The sequence below is a fragment of the Epinephelus fuscoguttatus genome, linkage group LG16 (genome assembly GCF_011397635.1).
Source record: "Epinephelus fuscoguttatus linkage group LG16, E.fuscoguttatus.final_Chr_v1".
Classification (NCBI taxonomy): Eukaryota; Metazoa; Chordata; class Actinopteri; order Perciformes; family Serranidae; genus Epinephelus; species Epinephelus fuscoguttatus.
In genome coordinates, this window is record NC_064767.1 from 6,688,914 (window position 1) to 6,707,867 (window position 18,954).

Here is an 18,954-nt window from a genome sequence, read left to right on the forward strand (position 1 = left end):
TTTTATACCTCAGCTAAGTAGCTTTAGTTGCTTACATTTAACCAGACTTTAAATATATAAGTGGCAGATTTGCAGATCACATAACACTCGTATGAAATGTTTTTGTAATGGTCAAATTAATTGTTTTAGAAGGCACGGAAAAACAGCCACGTTGGGTTTATTCTCAGCTTGTCAGGCTCAGCCCTGCCTGTCAGACCTTTGCTTTAACTCAAATACAGCTGAGGCTTATTGAATTTTGGTCATTAGTTTCAGAGACATTCAGAGACATGCACATTTTTACATTTTGGTTCATGAAAACATAGTTTCCTTAATCTGTTTTTATTATTGGACTATTTAGGCATCAGTATCTTTTTATTTATGCTGGGAAGTCTGAAGTACATTATCACTACTTAATGTTTACTGTGTATGGGTTCCTTTCCTCTGGTAACTGCTGAAAGGCCTCCTGGGAAATGTAGGAAATCACTTACTAAAGCGGACGAGGCAGGTTAGGAAAAACTGAAAACAATAAATTATAGCACTTCATCATAAATTAACTTCTGAAATGCACCACAGAGTAGTGAAGTCCGGTGCGCAGTAACAATACAAGAGGATGGATTTTTTCCCTAGGATATGACAACATTCAGGTTTTGTCATATCTTTTGATCAAAGGCAACACAACAGGCTAACACAACTTCCCTTACGTCTGGAGATTAGCAGAAAAAAACAACATTCCTCTTCCACATGAAAGTCACATGAGAAAAGAAAAATTTATCCTCTTAATCCCTGATGAATGTACGCTGAAGTCAGTGTGGTCATACATTTACTGTGATTGCATATTGAAAATGTTTGTCTATTAGCCTATATGTGCAGTGTTTTATTGTGGAGGTGTTTTTTTAGTAGTTTGTACTTAAGGGAGTTAAACACTCACATTAAGGGGTAAAGAGCACAGGCTCCATTTCACATAGAAAATCACATACATTCAGAGTGAAATTTGCCATCAAACTTGGTTCATGAGACGAGATTAATCCGCATCTAAACAGTTTCCTGTTGAAAAGCTAAGACTACTAAAGGGGAAATTTAAGGAGAATATTAGGAATATTTAAACACGAAATATAAGTTTTATACTAGCAGCAATTATAGTTAGAAATCTGGTCAATGATACAAATTAATGCTGTTATCTAATTCAAAAGCTGAATGTTGACCACATTATACATTTGCATGACAAATGACTGACAGCCAATAAATCTAAATCTCCCTATTTCTCTGTTTGATCTTTAAGGTGGCCTGTTCTTTGCTGAGCCGATGAGAAACAATAAGTATGTGACCATGATGGATCCTTTCCAGATCAAATATGGAAAAGTACCGACGGCCGCTCTGTCTCTGGCCTCACTCGTATCAGAGATTATGTGGGTAACAGGAACACTCATAGGATTAGGTAAGAATGTGTGGGTGTGATGCATTTGATACTCGTATGTTGACCCTGGCAGCGGAGCAGCTGTTGATCGCAGCTCTTTGCTGAGGTGTTGAGTGAAACACAAGCCTTTGTCTAATTGTACAGTTGCTCTGAAATAACTCGATCAAAGGAACAAGATCTTAAATCAAGACAGTAATCACAGGTGTATTGTAATAATCAAACATTGAGACAAAGAAAACGCTACTGACTCCTAGATTTGATCTCTTATCACTTTTCAGTTTTATGCAACCAATCAAGTAACATTGATGTGATTCTTGTCAAAAACAAATGTTTATGTTATGTAATATCTGCTGATAAACTGTTATTAAATATTTAAAATCATCTAATGTCACATAATTACATTAACATTAATACCTACATTAACATAAATAACAACATGAAATAAAAACTTGTAGGATTCTGCCAACAGTTAAACACCCTAAACAAGCTCCTGTAACAAGTGGTACATTTACCTTATCAGGTGAATTGATAAAGAAACTATGCCAGACGAGGGTGGGACTCTGTGTAATTTATTAATGCAACTGATAAAAAAGAACATGTTATGTGCAAACCTTCCCTTGGCAAACTATTTATATAAGGATTAGATATAGCCAAATCCTGTTGCACCCATCCCGTTAAACCCAGTGGAGTTAAAGATTCCTTGGTTGCTGCATTTGTGTCCAACAGTCTGAATAAGAAAGCAGGTTACAAGTGTTTATTCTTGGGTTAAGCTCTTCTGGCTAAATAATCTTCTAAAAAAATATCTGAATTATAAAGTTATATTTGACTTTATATTGTCTTAGTGTTCAATATTTTAGGTGACTATTAAAGGTGAGTTAAGCAGCTTTGGTGTTTTTAAAGTTACATGACTGTAATGGTCAACATAAGGGTTGTACATGCTCACAAGTATTTGAAATACCTAACCGAGTGTATATAGACAGCGTGGGTAAAACACTAATGTGCGTGTATTTAACAGGTGTAACTATGAGTGTGATCCTGAATTTGTCCTACACTGTGAGCATCTGGATTTCTGCGGCTGTGGCCATTACCTACACCCTGATGGGAGGTCTCTACTCTGTGGCCTACACAGACATCATACAGCTCATCCTTATCTTCATCAGCTTGGTGAGTTATTGCTTCTCCTGGATCGTAATATATTCCCTGGCATTCCTAGAGGTCATGGATAATAAGAGGAGTAAAGGAAAAGTTTAGCATTTCAAGGACAGATACTTATTGGCTCCCTTTTTGAGGATTAGATGAGAATATTGATACCACTCTCATATCTGTGTGTTAACCCCAGAACAACCGGCAGGTGTTTAGCTTAGTATAAGGACTGGAAGCAAAAGGAAATAGCTACTCAGTAATTAATATGTTGTGTCCATAGACTGTATGAAACTAATAGACATAGCCACTGTGACATAACAACATAACCCATTGGTTTGTGGACTCCCTTAAGTTTGGCCCTTCGGCTGTCACCATCTTTAATTTTTGGAACCAGAAGTGACCATGTTGGGACAAAAGGGTGGAGTGTGGAGGAGCGAGGGGTGGATCTGCTTCACAGACTGTGGTATTGCCTCGCAGAGAGCCTGTCTGTCAAACTGGCCACTCCCTTTATTATGGCTAACTTCAGGCCTTGATAACACTTAAAAGAGTGAGTTAAATAAAAACTCACCCCTAAGTACATTTGTCATAAACAGGGAAATTAGCTATATAAACATGTTTATACCTGCTTGGTTGTTGGGCATTTTAACATGGGGACAGTGAGAACTGGCTTGCTTTTTGAGTCGGCCTCTAGTGGCCATTTGAGGTAGTGCAGTCTTTGGCACTTCCTGTTTGCTTTATTATTTCAGCCCCGGAGGTTATTGCTTAGTTGTGTCTTGTTTCATAAATGTCCAGTGTGTAGTATTTAGGGTAATTTATTGGCAGAAATAGAATATAATATAATAAGTAGGTTTTCTTTCGTGTATAATCACCTGAAAATAATGAATGATGAATGGTAGATGGTTGTGTGTTCATTACCTTAGAATAAGCCTTTTATGTCTACATAGGGAGCAGGTCTTTGTTTGTGACAGTCATTATGTTCACCATCTTGTTTCTACAGTAGCTAAGAACGGAATAAACAAACACTGGCTCCAGAGAGGGCCAATCAGTATTCGCATTTTTTTAATTTAATTTTTTTTAAATTTAATTTTATATACTTGCGAGGAGCAGCATCAGAAAACCACTGATTTGTAATGTGAAATTGCTTATTTCAGTGTTTTTACCAGTTTAAATCACCTGATCTGTTTGTTTTGGAGAGGAAGAGACCTCTGGGGATAATCTGACTTACAGGAAAAACCTCCTAAACATCTGAATCAGAAATAAGGTGAGCACATAAGTGAGCAGTGAAACTGGTGAGCACAGTAGCAGGTGCTAGGCTAGACGTGCCAAATAGCAAAGGAAAACAGTTGATTTGTAATTTGAAACTGCTTTCGTCAGTGTTTGTACTGGCTTAAATCATCTGGTCAGTTTTTTGGAGAGGAAGAGACCTCTGGGGATAATCTGATTTACAGGAAAAACCTCCTAAACAAATGAATCAGAAATAAGGTGAGCACATAAATTAGCAGTGAAATTGGTGAGCACAGTAGCAGGTGCTAGGCTAGACGTGCCAAATAGCAAAGGAAAACAGCTGATCTGTAATTTGAAACTGCTTTCGTCAGTGTTTGTAATGGCTTAAATCACCTGGTCAGTTTGTTTTGGAGAGGAGGAGACCTCTACAGATAATTTGGCTTCTGGTAAAAACCTCCTGAACAATGAACACTAAAGGAATTCTTACAAGGAGAAGATTCAGCTGGTTGCAATCTTCAGTCCTCGAAGCCAGATACCACTAAATCCCCCCAAATCTTACATACTTAACCTTTAAAACAGAAAAGTAAAAACATCAATCTGCGGCTACAGGTAGAGTGACATACTATTTTGAACTTTCTTTACAAACAACAGAATTTACCCGCTCAGTAGATGTGTCGCTGCTGGTTGCCTGGCATCCTCATGGGGCAGCTGTTGCTCCTACATAGTTTCAACTTTTTGTTAAACCACAATCTGTCTTTTCTATATTTCTATTTGTGTACAGATTAAACAAGACACGTGTTAATTTGTGAGGTTTTGAGGTGTTGGTAGGTGAATTTATGAACTTTGGAAAGAGCCAAATTCAGTGTTTCCATCTGCTTACACTCTTCATGCTAAGCTAGGCTAATTCCCCCATACTAAAAGCTAGAGTATGTCACTTTTAAAAATACAAATAACACAGTTCTTTATTTAACAAATGAAAAGTGGAATTAACACACACAATAAAAAACACCCTTCCTTACTTCTATACACTTGGGCTCTGCAGCAGCTTTACTTGTCCTGGTATGACCACACTGCAAAAACTCAAAATCTTACCAAGAATATTTGTCTTATTTCTAGTCAAAATGTCTCATTTCTAGTCAAAAAAAAATCTCATTACACTTAAAATAAGACTCATCACCTAAAAAGTTACTTGTTTTTAGGCAATTTTCACTTGTTTCAAGTAAATTTTCACTTGAAATAAGTAGAAAAATCAGTGGAGCAAGTTTTTTTTTGCTTGTAATAAGAAAAAAAAAACTTGCTCCACTGACAGATTTTTCTACTTATTAGGTGATGAGTCTTATTTTAAGTGTAATGAGATTTTTTTTGACTAGAAATGAGACATTTTGACTAGAAATAAGACAAATATTCTTGGTAAGATTTTGAGTTTTTGCAGTGCAGTAGTTTCTGACAGCTAATGTTTGCCTTTGGGTAAATATTTCTGTATTAGCTGAATTACTGACTCAGTTCACTGACTTTATGACTCATCTGCACTTATTTAAGCATTTAGCAATATTCATAATTTTCACTTGTTGTGGCCACTGTCAAGCAAATGTTGCTTAGTCTCACTTAAATGCACAGATATCAGAGTGGTACTGACCTCCTCATCTAACTCTAAGATTTACATAAGCAGCTTTAGCCATGTTATTTAAAAGTCTACATTTGATGCTATTAAATTTGAATGAAGGTTTCATTCATTATAAACAATCTTATTTTGGACTAAAACTCTTAATTGTTCAGCCATTGTGTGACCTGATGATGGAATCTTTATGTGTCCGGGAAAAGTCTTAGATGGCGCAACCGTGGCTCAGTGGTTAGGACTCTCCAGTCCAAACACATGCCAGTCAGGTGAACTGGAAACTAAGGTGTGAATGTGTCTGTCGGTCTGTATGCGTGAATGCTGAAAAAGGCTGACACACTGTACAGGTACCCCACCTCTGCATAATGTATGCTTGGATAGCTTCCAATCTGTGCCCTTAAACAGTTTTTTTTAGTTTATCTTCATTGAACAAACCTGCCAGCTAACATTCTTCCTTTGTCGATGGGCAGAAGGGCTGGTTGTAAGTGTACTTAAGTTTGCTGAGAGTCTTTGTTTTTTTTTGTAGTGGCTGTGCGTCCCCTTCGCTCTGATGGGCCCTGCTGTGTTGGACATCACTGAGACGGCCTACAACTACACCTTCCAGTCTCCATGGGTTGGTTCTCTGGAGGCAGACAGAGCCTGGAGATGGATTGATAACTTTCTACTTCTGGTAAGACTGGAGATTTTCTCATGGAAGATTCAATAGATGTCAAAGGTGAAGTTTGTTCAAGACTGCGGATAAGGATGTCCTTTCCTTCATTGTTTGATTGAATCATGGGCAGCATATCAAGTTTCAGATTGGATTGGTGAGGATCCAAGTGTACTTTTTGCAGATTATATCTTTCAATAGACCGCGATCTTTCTTGTGCAATCAAGTGGAGTGCACTGCAGGTGTTATACAAACATTCTCCTTAAGTTTCATGTTTTACATAGAAGCTGTAGAAATGCAAATTCCTGCATTTGAAGTAGTTGGTTCTTTCACAGCTATCCTCAGTTTTCTTTAACTAATCTAACTTGCATCTTAGGTTAGCTGTTAATCATTAAACTCTGTACAGGGATCTAGCTAAATATGTTAATAAGCTTGAGTATAGGAAACTAAAGGACTTTATCTTCCAGCAGTCCTGAGAGCTCTGCAAGTGGTGAAGTTCTGACCGAGCTGCTCCAGCGGCAGTTTGTGCCTCTTGTGTTTTATTATATTTAGGTCAAAGAGCTAATCATTTGTTTTGCCAAAATATTTTTCTAAAACCTAAGTCTTATTTTCCACAGTTTTGAGAGGATTTCCAGAATCCTCAAACACTCTTCTGTTCATTCAGATCAAAAAATACTTTGCCTGCTGTTTCCCAGTTGTGACTAGTTTTTCTAATCAAAACAGAGATGGTAGTCAGAGGGGACATATCCTTTCTCTTGTTTTATTTGTGTAATATAAGAAAAATATAAAACTAATTTAAGAAAAATACTAAAACTAAATCAAAATGTTACCTCTCCTCCTTCATTTTCCTCCCTCTTCTTGTGTTTGTCCTATGTCTCTCCCAAGGGTTTGGGGAACTTGGGTCTTCAGAACTTCCACCAGAGGACACTGTCAGCTGCCTCCTCGGCAACAGCCAAGATCACCTGCTTTGCTGCTGCTTTCATCGTTCCCACATTAGGCATCCCTCCCATTCTCCTTGGTGCAGTGGCTGCATCAACAGGTACAGAGAATAAAACAAAACTTTTTAAACTTTTCTTAGACTGTTTTAATGTGACATTTCACACTGGCTAAAAAAAATCCAACGCTTGGGATGTATAACACGTATAACACAAATATGTAGTGTTACCTCCCTTTGATCAACTTGGCTTAGTTATTTTTTACAATTAGTCTGCAGAGCTGTCAGAGTATGAAAAGTATTAAAAATAACTGACTTAAAGTGAAACGCATTAAATCCTGTGCAGTGCATGAGGGAACATCTTAGAATCACTATACTGAATAAAATCTTTAGCCTAATCATAATTTTAACACAATTAGATTTAGAAAAATAGAGAAAGTATTCAGCGTCTCAGATGCACTTGTCAATGTCATTGAGGCTTATGATGGTATTAGACAGGCAGGTCAGTCTAGGACCTGAACTCTTTTAGACACACTGTTGTAACAGGTGCAGAATGTGGCTTGGCATTGTTGTGCCAGAATAAAAACCTCTATGTACCTTTCCACGTTCATGGTGACTTCTCAGATGTGCAAGTTACCCATGATGCCATGGGCACTAATACGCCCCCATACCATCACAGATGCTGGCTTTTGAACTTTGTGCTGTAACAATCTGGATGGTCCTTTTCTTCTTAGCCCGGAGGACACAACATCCATAATTTCCAAAAACAATGTGAAATATGGACCACAGCACACTTTTCCACTTTGGATCAGTCCATCTCAGATGAGCTCTGGCCCAGAGAAGTCAGCAGTATTTCTGGATGTTGTTGATATATTGCTTTCACTTTGCATGGTAGAGCTTTAACCTGTATTTGTAGATGCAGTGATGAACTGTGTTTACTGTGTTTTTCCAAAGTGTTCAGATCACAGTCTATTGAAAGATACAATCTGTTGTATCCTCAACAGTTCAGCCTGAAACTTAATATGCTATCTGTTGAATCTTTCATGAGAAAATCTCCAGTCTTACCAGACGTAGAACATTATTAATCCATCTCCACACTCTGTCTGCCTCCAGAGGCCTGATGTAGTATTCTTTATACAGTGAAATCAGACTTGTACCTTATGTGCGGATTTCTCTAGATTCTTTGATGTTGATATGGATTGTAGATGGCACAATCCCTAATTTCCTTGCAGTTGTGCATTGAGAAAGGTTGCTCTTGCGGTTTGCCCTTGCAGTTTTTCACAAAGTGACCATCCGTGCTTGTGAACAACTGAGTCTTTCAAGAGCACCTCTTTCATACCTCTAAATAATACTATCATTTTTTTTTACCAATTAACCTTGTTTACCTGTAGCATGGTTCAGATTTTTTGAGCATTCAACAGCTTTCCCAGTCTTTTGTTGACCCGTCCCAACTTTTTGAAACATGTTGCAGGCATCATATTCAGAGTAAGTGTATGTTTTACAAAAAAACAAAGTTTATCAGTTTGACATACAAATATCTTGTCTTTGTATTGTATTTAATTGAATATAGGTGAAAAAGATATGCAAATAATTGCATTGTTTTTATTTATGTTTTACTCAGCGTGCCAGCCTTTTCGAAATTGGGTTGTGCTTTTTTATCACTATCTTCTCACTTACCTGTTTGTCAAACTGTCTTCATTTTCCTTAGACTGGAACATGACCTCTTATGGTTCTCCGTCTCCATTTGCACGTAACGAGACCGGACTCGTCCTGCCTATCGTACTGCAGCACCTTACCCCAACCTACATCTCCATTATCGGTATTGGGGCAGTGGCCGCTGCTGTGATGTCATCCACTGATTCTGCTTTGCTGTCTGCAGCCTCCATCTTCACCGCCAACATCTATAGGAACATTCTGAGGCCACTGGTGAGGAAGATGAGGAAAGTGAGGGGAGGTGACGGGCTCCTCCACAATAAGAGACAAAAAGTGTTACTCATCCATTTAGACATCCCTAAACACGTTAGAGGCATTCATTTGATGGAATGTAGATTTTTAAAAGTATTGATTTAACAATGTGTCCCTGACCTACCTATCTCTTTTTTCACAAAAATGGGCCATCAGAAAAAAAAAGAAAAGCACAGATTCTGACTGTTGTTTGTTTTCTCTCCTCCAGGCGTCAGAGCGGGAGATCCAGTGGGTGATTCGGATCTCAGTGGTGGTGGTGGGTCTGGCCGGTACCTCTCTCACCTTTCTGGACAATAGTGTCCTGATGATCTGGATGCTTCGATCTGACCTCACCTACACCCTCATGCTGCCGCAGCTTGTCTGTGTCCTCTTCTTTAGCATCTCCAACAGTTATGGGGCTGTGCTGGGCTGCGTGACAGGCATGCTGTTGCGGGTGTTATGTGGGGAGCCTCTGCTTGGGATACCACCTGTTATCAAATTCCCAGGATGCACTCTGGTAAAAGGCGTTTATGTCCAGCGCTCTCCAATCAGGACCATCTGCATGCTCTCTTCTGTGGCGGCCATCTTGTTGTTCTCCTACCTGGCGTCTCTGCTCTTCAACCGAGGCCTGCTTCCTGAGAAATGGGATGTTTTTAATGTAAAGACTCAGTACTCTATACAAACACAAGATGGCGACAAATCCGACACTAAGAATGAGAATTTAAAAGAACCACATGAGAACAATGAAGTGTGTGAACCTATGTTAGAATCAACATGTTAAGTCAAACCCTCATTTAAAATACATTTTTATACATTTTACATCAGTATGGACTGGTTTAAGAACAAATGTATGTAATGTGTAATGACATAATTTTAACAGTACAATATATTTTGAATTTTTATATACTTTTATATACAGCATAAATTAAAAAAAAAAAAAAAACATCACACCTATGCTCTTTGTTATGATAAGAGCATTTCATTGATGGATTTTAAGACAATAGACCTCTGGGCACAAAATATAAAATGCCCCCCCCACACACACCCTGACCAGGAATGCAATCGTTATAGTTGTTTCACGTCTTTTTGAGCAACATTTTGCACATTAACTATTAGTACTGTTGTTGATTGAACTTTAATTTCTTGTTCATGGAGCTGAAGGAGGACTGTTTAAGCCCTTCTCAAAGCTCCCATGTATTATACACAATGCTATAGGTGCACACAATTCTATAAAAAACCATTAAAGGAAACCTGTGATGAAGGTCATATCTTCTTAAAGCAGAGCTGTGCAGAGTCAAATATATTACAGACTTTGATGTGGGCTTACTGTACCGTTGGTATGCATGATGCAGCTCTATTGTGTTGGAAAAAAACGATAAAAAATACAATAAAATATCAGATCAGACTTGGTATTAGCAGGTACTCAGCAGTGAAAGACTCGGATTGAGATCAGGAGCAAAAAAAACATGAATAAGACATCCCTGTATTTGACTGAGCTCTTTGAATTTCCAAAGACAAATATTAATAAAAGTCACTTAATATAGAGGCTCACTGAACCCTTTGGGCCCCTGGGATTGTGCCTGTTCGGCTCATGAGATAACCCACCCATGCTTTAAAAGGTAATTTTATATTTGATCGTACAGTATTTGTCTTTTGGTTTAGTTTCTGAATTTATAGCAGGGTTTAGCATTTAAAAACAATGTCAACAGTAAAGTATTGTTAATGTTGAAACCAAGGCATGACCAGTGGTTAGTACTGCTGACATGCAGCACCACTGCTGAGTGAGTGTGTAGAATATCCAGCAGAGCTGCCTTATTAACCTGGTGAGGCCAATGGATTTAATTATGCTGTACTCAGGGCTGAGCAAAACAGATTATATGGAGGCAAAGGGGCTTCAGTGACCTGAAATTATTTAATATAATCATTTAATTTAAAACACCCCTGGATTTGTCCTGCCCATTTTTTTCTTCACACATGTACACTATTGTATTATTTTCCTGAAATATTATTAGAGGTTTCTTGTCAGGCTGTGGTAAATGGAGTCTTGCACTTGAAATATCCACAATATGACATGTCTTTTTACATCAGTTTTCATGTTTTAAACACTATATAGCAGAAAGATCACTTTTAAAAAATCTCATTATAAATTCACAGTGTAAATTATCATAAAGCAAATGTCTTAAATATTAAAGGGAAGTTCTGGTTTTAATTAACAGGTAGAAAAGAAGGAGCCTCACATGTGTGTTGATTTAAAATCAACGCACATTGTGTCAAACACTGACATGTAAAGGCTTTTGCTCCTCTCTCTGGTCAAAGTAATTCTTGCTCTGCCTCTCCCTAATCTCTACAGTGGAGATACTGAGTAAAATATATGGATACAAATATGAAAATAAGACCTACAGTTAACAAATAGTGGAAATTCCCTTTCAACATTTTCAGTGTGCTGACACTTTACACAAAAAAAGTACCCAGTCTTCACTATTGACTGCTAGCATAAGTATGCACTTAACAGTTTAATATTGAAGTCTTAAGTAATTAAATAACTGATGCATATGTGTTTGAAAATATCCAAATCTGTATGGATATATAGCCAATCGTGGATATAATAAGTTTTGGAATCAAAGCCTTCACTTGTTGAACTCCACATGACTTAATCTGGGTCCACGTGTGTCCATATGTGTCCTACGATACATGTGGATGACACACAAAAATAACCACCCTCTGCTTGATAATTCAATATGGGGCTGTGTGGCATGCCGGGGCTTTGAAAGATGCCCGGACTGTCTGCCCTTCCTCCTCCCTGATGTCCGTGTCAATCTAAGTCAAGTTACAATATATCAGTGTGGTATTATATATGAGATATGACATCTCGCTCTTGACTTGTGTGCCAGAAGCTCTAGTGGAACAATCGTCCCACAGGACAGACTAACACAGACTGAGATAAAGGTCCTCTATAATAAGACCACACAGGCAAGTGTTGCTGTCAAATGGACTTTGATCTTGCTGCTTCCTGTGTCCTTTGATGGTTAAGTTGGTGATGAGGATGGGAATGAGAAAGCTGAGTATGCAGTACCAGCATGGTGAATGTGGAGAGCAGATTACTATTGCATTAATCAATTTGCTTATACAGTATTTGTGTTGTCTGGAATTGAGTTGAGGGCTTTAGTGTTTCACGATGGTTTAAATGTTTCACAAGATTTTATACCTCAGCAAGAAGCCCTGTACATGTTTTGGCACAACTATAATCAAAAAGAAACAAATGTGTCAGCATCAGATGGATGTAAAGAATTATGAGTACTTTCCTATTAAAACTTTGAGTTGATGTAGAAAAAAAGGCAATAGTTTAGGTGTTACGTCCATGAAAATGTCTGTATTTCAAAAAGCGAAGAAAAGCCGATATTACAAATACTAAATGCACAAATTCTGACTACAACGGGGTCTGGATTAGCTGCACCGAATGTTTTGTGAATGTGTGATAATATACAAGATTTTCTTTTCAAACAGATGAAAAATCTGTAAAAGCTTCTCTCATTCTGGAGGTCTGCTCTTGTGTTTGTTCTCTGAAGGTGAGCTGAATAAAGATAAGTGTGCAGAATTTCATTTTGAGCAATAAAAAAATGGTTGTAAAAAGGGATGAACTATCAAAATAAGTTTTGAGGAGAGATACTAATTTGCTTTTGCTTTCAGTAAAAGCACATGGACATCACTAAAGCCGACTTATTGTTTTTGTTCTGGACCAGACTAAACTAACACTGCAATGTAATTTGCTTGATGTCTTCTGCCATATTTCACTTTTTTTGTGTAGAATTCCTGAAACAAGTCACAACTCACAGATAACACGTGGTGGGTGGTGATGAAGTGAAACAACCAGGATAGATGTAGCATCATCTGCTGGTCATACAACAGTGCATCAATCCTGGTCAAGAGCAACAGACATTTAGCTAACACATTTATCCAGGCTAACTTACCTTAATAATAATAATAATAATAATAATAATAATATCTTCAACATTATAACAGAGCCATAATAATGAATTTAAAAAGTTGAATCCACAGTACAGAATAACAGTACGATGTACATGACTCACTTAGTAGTTTTACAAAACACTGCAAATTTAGTGGCACAGCCATGTTAAGAAATTCAGATTTCCTACCTGTAGGGTTTCACGGTCTTGCTTGTGGGAACTTCACTTTGAGTTTGCAAAATTTTGCTGCTCCATCCTCTAAAATAGGGCTGTGCATGTTCAGTGAACTAACTAGTAGTTTCACCTTTATGCTTCTGCTTGAAACAAGATATTCAACCTCCGAGGACCCCCCCCCCCCCAGTTTTCTTACTTTAAGTCTGATCAGCAGACCATTAAAGAGTTGCATATTGTTTCTCACAATATAATGCAAACTGTGTATCTGATGACTACAAAGCTACGAAAAGTTACCAATGACCGAAATTAGCAATTTTCTGTTGATTTACAAATTACAGACATAATAATTGACAAGTTGAGGAAATCTGAACATGGGGACACCTGTTCCGAGGAAAAATGCAGACGCAACAATTACTTGCTATTTCAGTGACAGTTATGAAACATCCCAGACTGCATATACACATTATTACATCAGTGCATCATTTATTTTCAACATTCAAACTTTTAAAATACAATCACAGTTTGAGATGAATTTAAAGGTATACTATGCAGGAATTGTTGGTTACCATTTTTAAACACTGTTGCCAGCAAAAGGAAAAAGCCAACTGCAGATTTTGGAACGAGCTTTGTCTAGCTGACATTTCGCCTCGCTATATACATTTTTTTGGCACTGTGTCCATTGTTTTCCGAGCTCCCCTTTGGATGCTTGCTGCCGACAGTCTGGCACATGCTCACCACCTTTGTATAAAGTTCTGATGTCACCTCTGCTGCATAAGAACATCCTGAACACAGCAAATTAAGATGAAACTACAGGCAAGGGCAAAGTCCCTGCAGATAAATACACCGCTGTACACTTTTAATGGACGAAAAGTGATGATTTAGAGGGATTACTTTTGTATGAGTCTATACATTGTTTTTTAAGGAGAATCCTGCATAATATATCTTTAAAGGTTGATTCAACACTAGGACACAGAAAACACCTGCTGCTCTGTCCTGAGCTAAAACTTTCAAGTGTGTTACACATTAGGCCACACCCCGAACAACATCATAGCAGGTGTTTGACTTTGACAGATGACAGAAAACTGAGCATTCTGGTGGTCAACAGATTGATTTAAGGTGGGGATGTATATATTGCTCGTCGTCCCCTTCTGTGTGTTAAAGTACTTATTTAGACTATTTAGTGGTTGATTGGTGTACACAACAAACTTATCCTTTATTCTGAGAGACAAAGGAATTACTGTAATCACAACATGTCATGCATCGCAGGGTTTAGAGGGAGTAAGAGTTTAACTGGTACATTTGCTTAGTCAATGTTGGGGTGATACAACATTTAGAAAACATAAAACATTTTTTGTTGTTTCAGGATCAGAACACACTCTACAAACAGCTTATTCTTCAGTCAAAAAGTCCATATGTGGCAGTCTGGAATATGAGATCTAATGAAGTAGTTGTCAGACAAAAGGAAAAAAAAAACACCCATGAAAAAATGAAATTTAAATTCCTTCCATCATTTGTGCAGCTTTTCTGTTGAAAAGCTGGATGTAAAGTCTTTGTAGGACCCTAATACTGTCCTCATCTCCTCACCTTTACATAAAAAAGGGGAGGAATTCTGGTGCTGGAGGTCATGAGGGGCCTGAAGGTGTTTCTGCTCCAGTTTTTTTTGTGGGGTCTAGAATGGTCCCTTCATACACAACCTTGTTCTTGATGCCGTCCTGGATCATCCTCTGCTGCACACGAAGCTTAGCGTTGTTCATCCTGCAGTAAAACCTGAACAGGAGACACGGTAGTGTTTAGGTTACAAGCAGGAGTAACTAAAGAGGAAACTTCAGTAAGAAGTGAGATCATGCTGGGACAAGAATTCTGAAAATATTGGCAGCTGGGTGTTTGTAAAGATTACATGTTTTTCTTTGATGGTAGATATGTCAAAGATGTTTTTAAAATGATAAAGTAAAAGACAAGACAAGGATGACGTTTCAGTCAGAATAAAAACCTACCAGGACCCCAGTGTGGTGAGCATGAAGCCTGCAAATCCCACGTCAAAAGACCTCCTCACACGACCTGCAGAACACAGGACAGACCACTGCTGTGAGTTTAATGGGTAAACTAATACTCAGAGTTCAAACTAACTTTTCCCTCACCATGTGAAACAACTTCTTTTTTTTTTTTTTTTAAGATTTTTTTTTTGGGTATTTTTGCCTATAATGAACAGGACAGCCAAGTGGGAAAGGGGAGAGAGAGAGAGAGAGAGAGAGAGAGAGAGAGAGAGAGAGCAGGAATGACATGCAGCAAAGGGCCACAGGCTGGACTCGAACCTGGACTGCTGCAGCAGCAGCCTTTTACATGGGGCACCTGCTCTATCCACTAAGCCACCAACGTCCCATCATTGTCAGAAAAAGAGATAGTGGAAATTTTTATGTGGTTTTTGGTCTGAAATAATTCTGATGCATATATCTGTACTTTTCTCTAAAGGGATTAAGCAACTGATTTGTTGAAGACATCAGAGCTAAAAGGTTTGGATATACCAAGAGTTTGTGCAAAGGTTTTCTTTTATGCTAATTTATACAATAATCCTGCTAGGTTAACTAAAGTAAATAATATCTAAATAAACACAAAACACATAACGTACCTTGTTTCTTCAGGCTTAAAGTGAGTCACTGAAATATTTTATCACCTTTTCATAGGATGTGCAGTTCAAGTCATGCATTTAGGTTGTAGGGAGTTTGAAAGGCAAATTTCAATATCAACTTCCCCTTAGTTAATAACACAAACACAAGGTACAGTCCCTCCCACATTATCGATATGACATACTCCAGTGGCATTGCACCTGTACACTCATGGAGATGTTACAGTGATCAACTATCTAATTAATTCTCAAAATCCTGTTTTGGCTGGATGGATTGTTGATTGATTTGAATTAATAATCATTGAAAAGTTCAGTGGAAAGTTAAACAATTACTAAATTCAGATTCAGATTAATCCAAATTTGTTTGGTCCAATGCTCCAGACATAAAGGCACTATGAGCACACACATACACACAAAGCTTCAGACTTAAATAACACTCACTAGTGGCCAGAAAATGTAGCAGGCCAGCAGCTAGCGAGCCTCCAGCTCCATGCAGGACGGCATCTCTGGCGCACGGAGTGTTCTGGACATCCAGAATCCCCAGCAGCCTGAAACCCTAAGGGACAGACAGAAAGACAGGAAGGCCAAAGACACAGAAGAAGATTTTGTCACATGTCAACAATGTGTAACTGGTCCAGGGGGCAACTGTGACCTGCAAACCAATTTTAAATGGCCCTCAGCTTGTCTTTTAAAACACTATATGGTTACCAAAATATTGGTTGACCAAGCAAGGTCACTTTTTTTTTGTCTTCATGTGACTTGCATCATGATAGTTAAGGACTGAAAACATTTATTCACTCTTTACCCTTTTTTTTGCATTCAGAGCACCTTTTTTTCTGCATAGATGTGTTATATAAATAGGCTATTTTTGCATTGATCTCAGCCTGTGGACTTTTTAAATTGGTGTGCCAGTATCTCCTCAACCGTCCATTCTTGTTTGCCTAATGTACCGATGCACCGAAGACATCTTTTTGTTACCCCAGGTAGGCGCAATTTCACAGCCCCCATAAGACTATACAAGCAAACGAAAAATTAGTTAATACCAGATACTTCCTGCTAGAAAGCAGACATGGCCACAGCAAAGCCAAAGGCGAGGGTCACCACTTTCAGGAGAGGTGGAGAGTTGAATACTTTTTCACTTAAAGATAAAAAAAATTGCATTTGTGTCATTAGTATGTGTTTTTTTTTAACACATATGATGCGAGAACCAGCTGGCCCTCTGATTTTTTCACGATCTAATCTGGCTCCAATTAAAAAAAAAGTATGGACACCCCTGCATTAAATGATACTGAAACCGATCATGAATTCATACTTAAGTAATGGTAATTTAATGTGCAAGTATTACAAAGAGTCGTATCATATGCATACTGTCATTTTATATATGCTTTCAAATGACCTCTTTTTTATTTAATGTTTTCATAAGTATAGTGCATTTTGTCTATCCTGAAGGCCCCATGTAACAGTGTGTGTTAGAATGTATACAGAGTGTATGTTGCCCAGAGAGCAGCCAAGGCAATATTTTGTTGTTGTTTTTTTTTTTTTTTTACTGAATGGAGTGTCAATGTACATACAATAAGAAATCCTCGATTTACTAAATTGTGACACTTAATGTAGCCGATGACTATGACTTAAAAATGTTTATCCACTCAGTATAGGCCGTAACCTGTATACAGTCTATGGGTCCAACTACATCACGCAAAGCTCCTTCCAACAAAGCGTAGACGTTTGCATAGGGGTGCAAGCAGCGAATGTGTTAATCTATGGAGGGAAATCAATGTTTCCTTGAAAGTCACTGCTGTGCGGTGACTATTCTGCAAGCCGAATTTCTCTGCTCGAGTGCTTTTGAAGGTTTGTCAATACAAACGTAACGTCAGGTTAGTTCAGTATCCGGGTCCCTAGGTAACCTTTAAATTATGAAATATCCGAATGGAATTTGGTTTGTCAAAACCTCCCACTTCTGCTGCTTAGCTAGCTAACTAGCTAGCACTATTACTAGCTAGCTCTTCGTTGGCCTATTGTAATAGCTCGGCTTGGCTAACACACTTGATATAACGTCATGTTGACTCAAGATAACCTAAAGTTAAACTCGATTTAGGTTAACATCAACGTTAATTGTGCGCTTGTTATCTCCCAATGTTGATACACAATTCAGACACAAATTTGTGAAATACCGATATGTAAGTCTATTCTCTGTGTTAGCATGCATGTAGCTTTGGATTTCAGATTAGCTGAAAGTCTCACTAAGGCAAAAATAACACTACATTTCCATGAGTAACTCTGAAAACTTAATGAATTAGGTTTGAATCAGTTTTTAACCGCTGCTGTTGACCTTCTAAACACTGGAAGCTAGTTGCCTCTTCCATTTAAAATGCTTCCTTTAAACACACAGTTACATGAAGCACTTACCTTGTTCTTGCTCTCCTGCTCTTCTTCTGCCATTGTACCACGTTTATTTCTCTCCTATTGCAAAGTTGACACTGAATTTACCTCGAAAACCGTCATGTAACAACCGTTTTCGTAACCATATTGGCTGTGGCGCATGCGCTGTACCTACCAAATGAGTCCGACGGTTATTAATCGCCGACTCGAAAAGAGCAAACGGCTGATGTATAGTTCCGGTGTACATGCTAAATTCCATAAACATACATTAAGGGTATTACAGCTTTGTTTAAAAATATCATCTTAAAAAACAGCAACAACTACAAAAAAATGTTTAAAAGATAAAGAATTATGTGTGTGTATAATGTCTATACCCCTCCCCCATCTTTTCCCTATTTGGGTTTCAGTGTTTATTTCTTTTTGCAAATAATTATGTGTTATTTAGTTTATGTTTGTTTCAGGAATTTCTTGTTTGTGTTAAATTTAAAGGTTACTGCTGATTTAGACTATTTAGAGATGCAATTACACATTGTTGACATGTTGCACCAAAAAAATAAAATAATAATAATAATAATTGCATAGGCTATATATATATTTATATATGTCCTCCAAATGAGCAACTAACAATCCTGCCGTATAAGTGTTTATCCATTAATATTCTATATTTAATGAAATGTAACCACCTGGCATGAAAATAAACAGTATAATTTGACAATTTAGTTCATATTTTGAATACAGGGGGCAATTAGGCTAAAGTATGTGTTGCTTTTCTCCTGCAACCCAAATTTCCTCACTTGGATCCACTAAGTTTTATAATATAATTCAGACAATAAGGAAAAGAAGCAGTTAATGAAACTGATATCCCATGGCAGAATTTTGAACGTCAGCTCATTTGTCCCAAACAGGAAAGA

The 18,954-nt window shown here is 37.9% G+C and overlaps 2 protein-coding genes across 3 annotated transcripts in view; one reads left to right on the top strand and one right to left on the bottom strand.

Moving 5' to 3' along the window:
• LOC125903312 (high-affinity choline transporter 1-like) overlaps positions 1 to 10,840 on the top strand; it is a 12,986-nt gene extending 2,146 nt beyond the window's left edge. For both annotated transcript variants that reach the window (XM_049600168.1, XM_049600169.1), the window contains 6 exons: positions 1,259 to 1,414; positions 2,409 to 2,557; positions 5,902 to 6,045; positions 6,910 to 7,063; positions 8,667 to 8,884; positions 9,132 to 10,840. In XM_049600168.1, the coding sequence (XP_049456125.1) occupies positions 1,259 to 1,414; positions 2,409 to 2,557; positions 5,902 to 6,045; positions 6,910 to 7,063; positions 8,667 to 8,884; positions 9,132 to 9,683 (1,373 nt within the window). In that variant the 3' untranslated portion in view covers positions 9,684 to 10,840. The remainder of the gene's footprint in view (positions 1 to 1,258; positions 1,415 to 2,408; positions 2,558 to 5,901; positions 6,046 to 6,909; positions 7,064 to 8,666; positions 8,885 to 9,131) is intronic.
• Positions 10,841 to 13,386: 2,546 nt separating this feature from the next.
• LOC125903322 (cytochrome c oxidase assembly protein COX20, mitochondrial) lies at positions 13,387 to 18,218 on the bottom strand. The gene is made up of 4 exons (XM_049600184.1): positions 18,071 to 18,218; positions 16,106 to 16,220; positions 15,036 to 15,099; positions 13,387 to 14,808 (listed from the first exon to the last, which is right to left on the bottom strand). The coding sequence occupies exons 1-4, from the start codon at positions 18,101 to 18,103 to the stop codon at positions 14,664 to 14,666; spliced, it is 357 nt and encodes a 118-aa protein (XP_049456141.1). The 5' UTR covers positions 18,104 to 18,218; the 3' UTR covers positions 13,387 to 14,663.
• Positions 18,219 to 18,954: the final 736 nt, after the last annotated feature.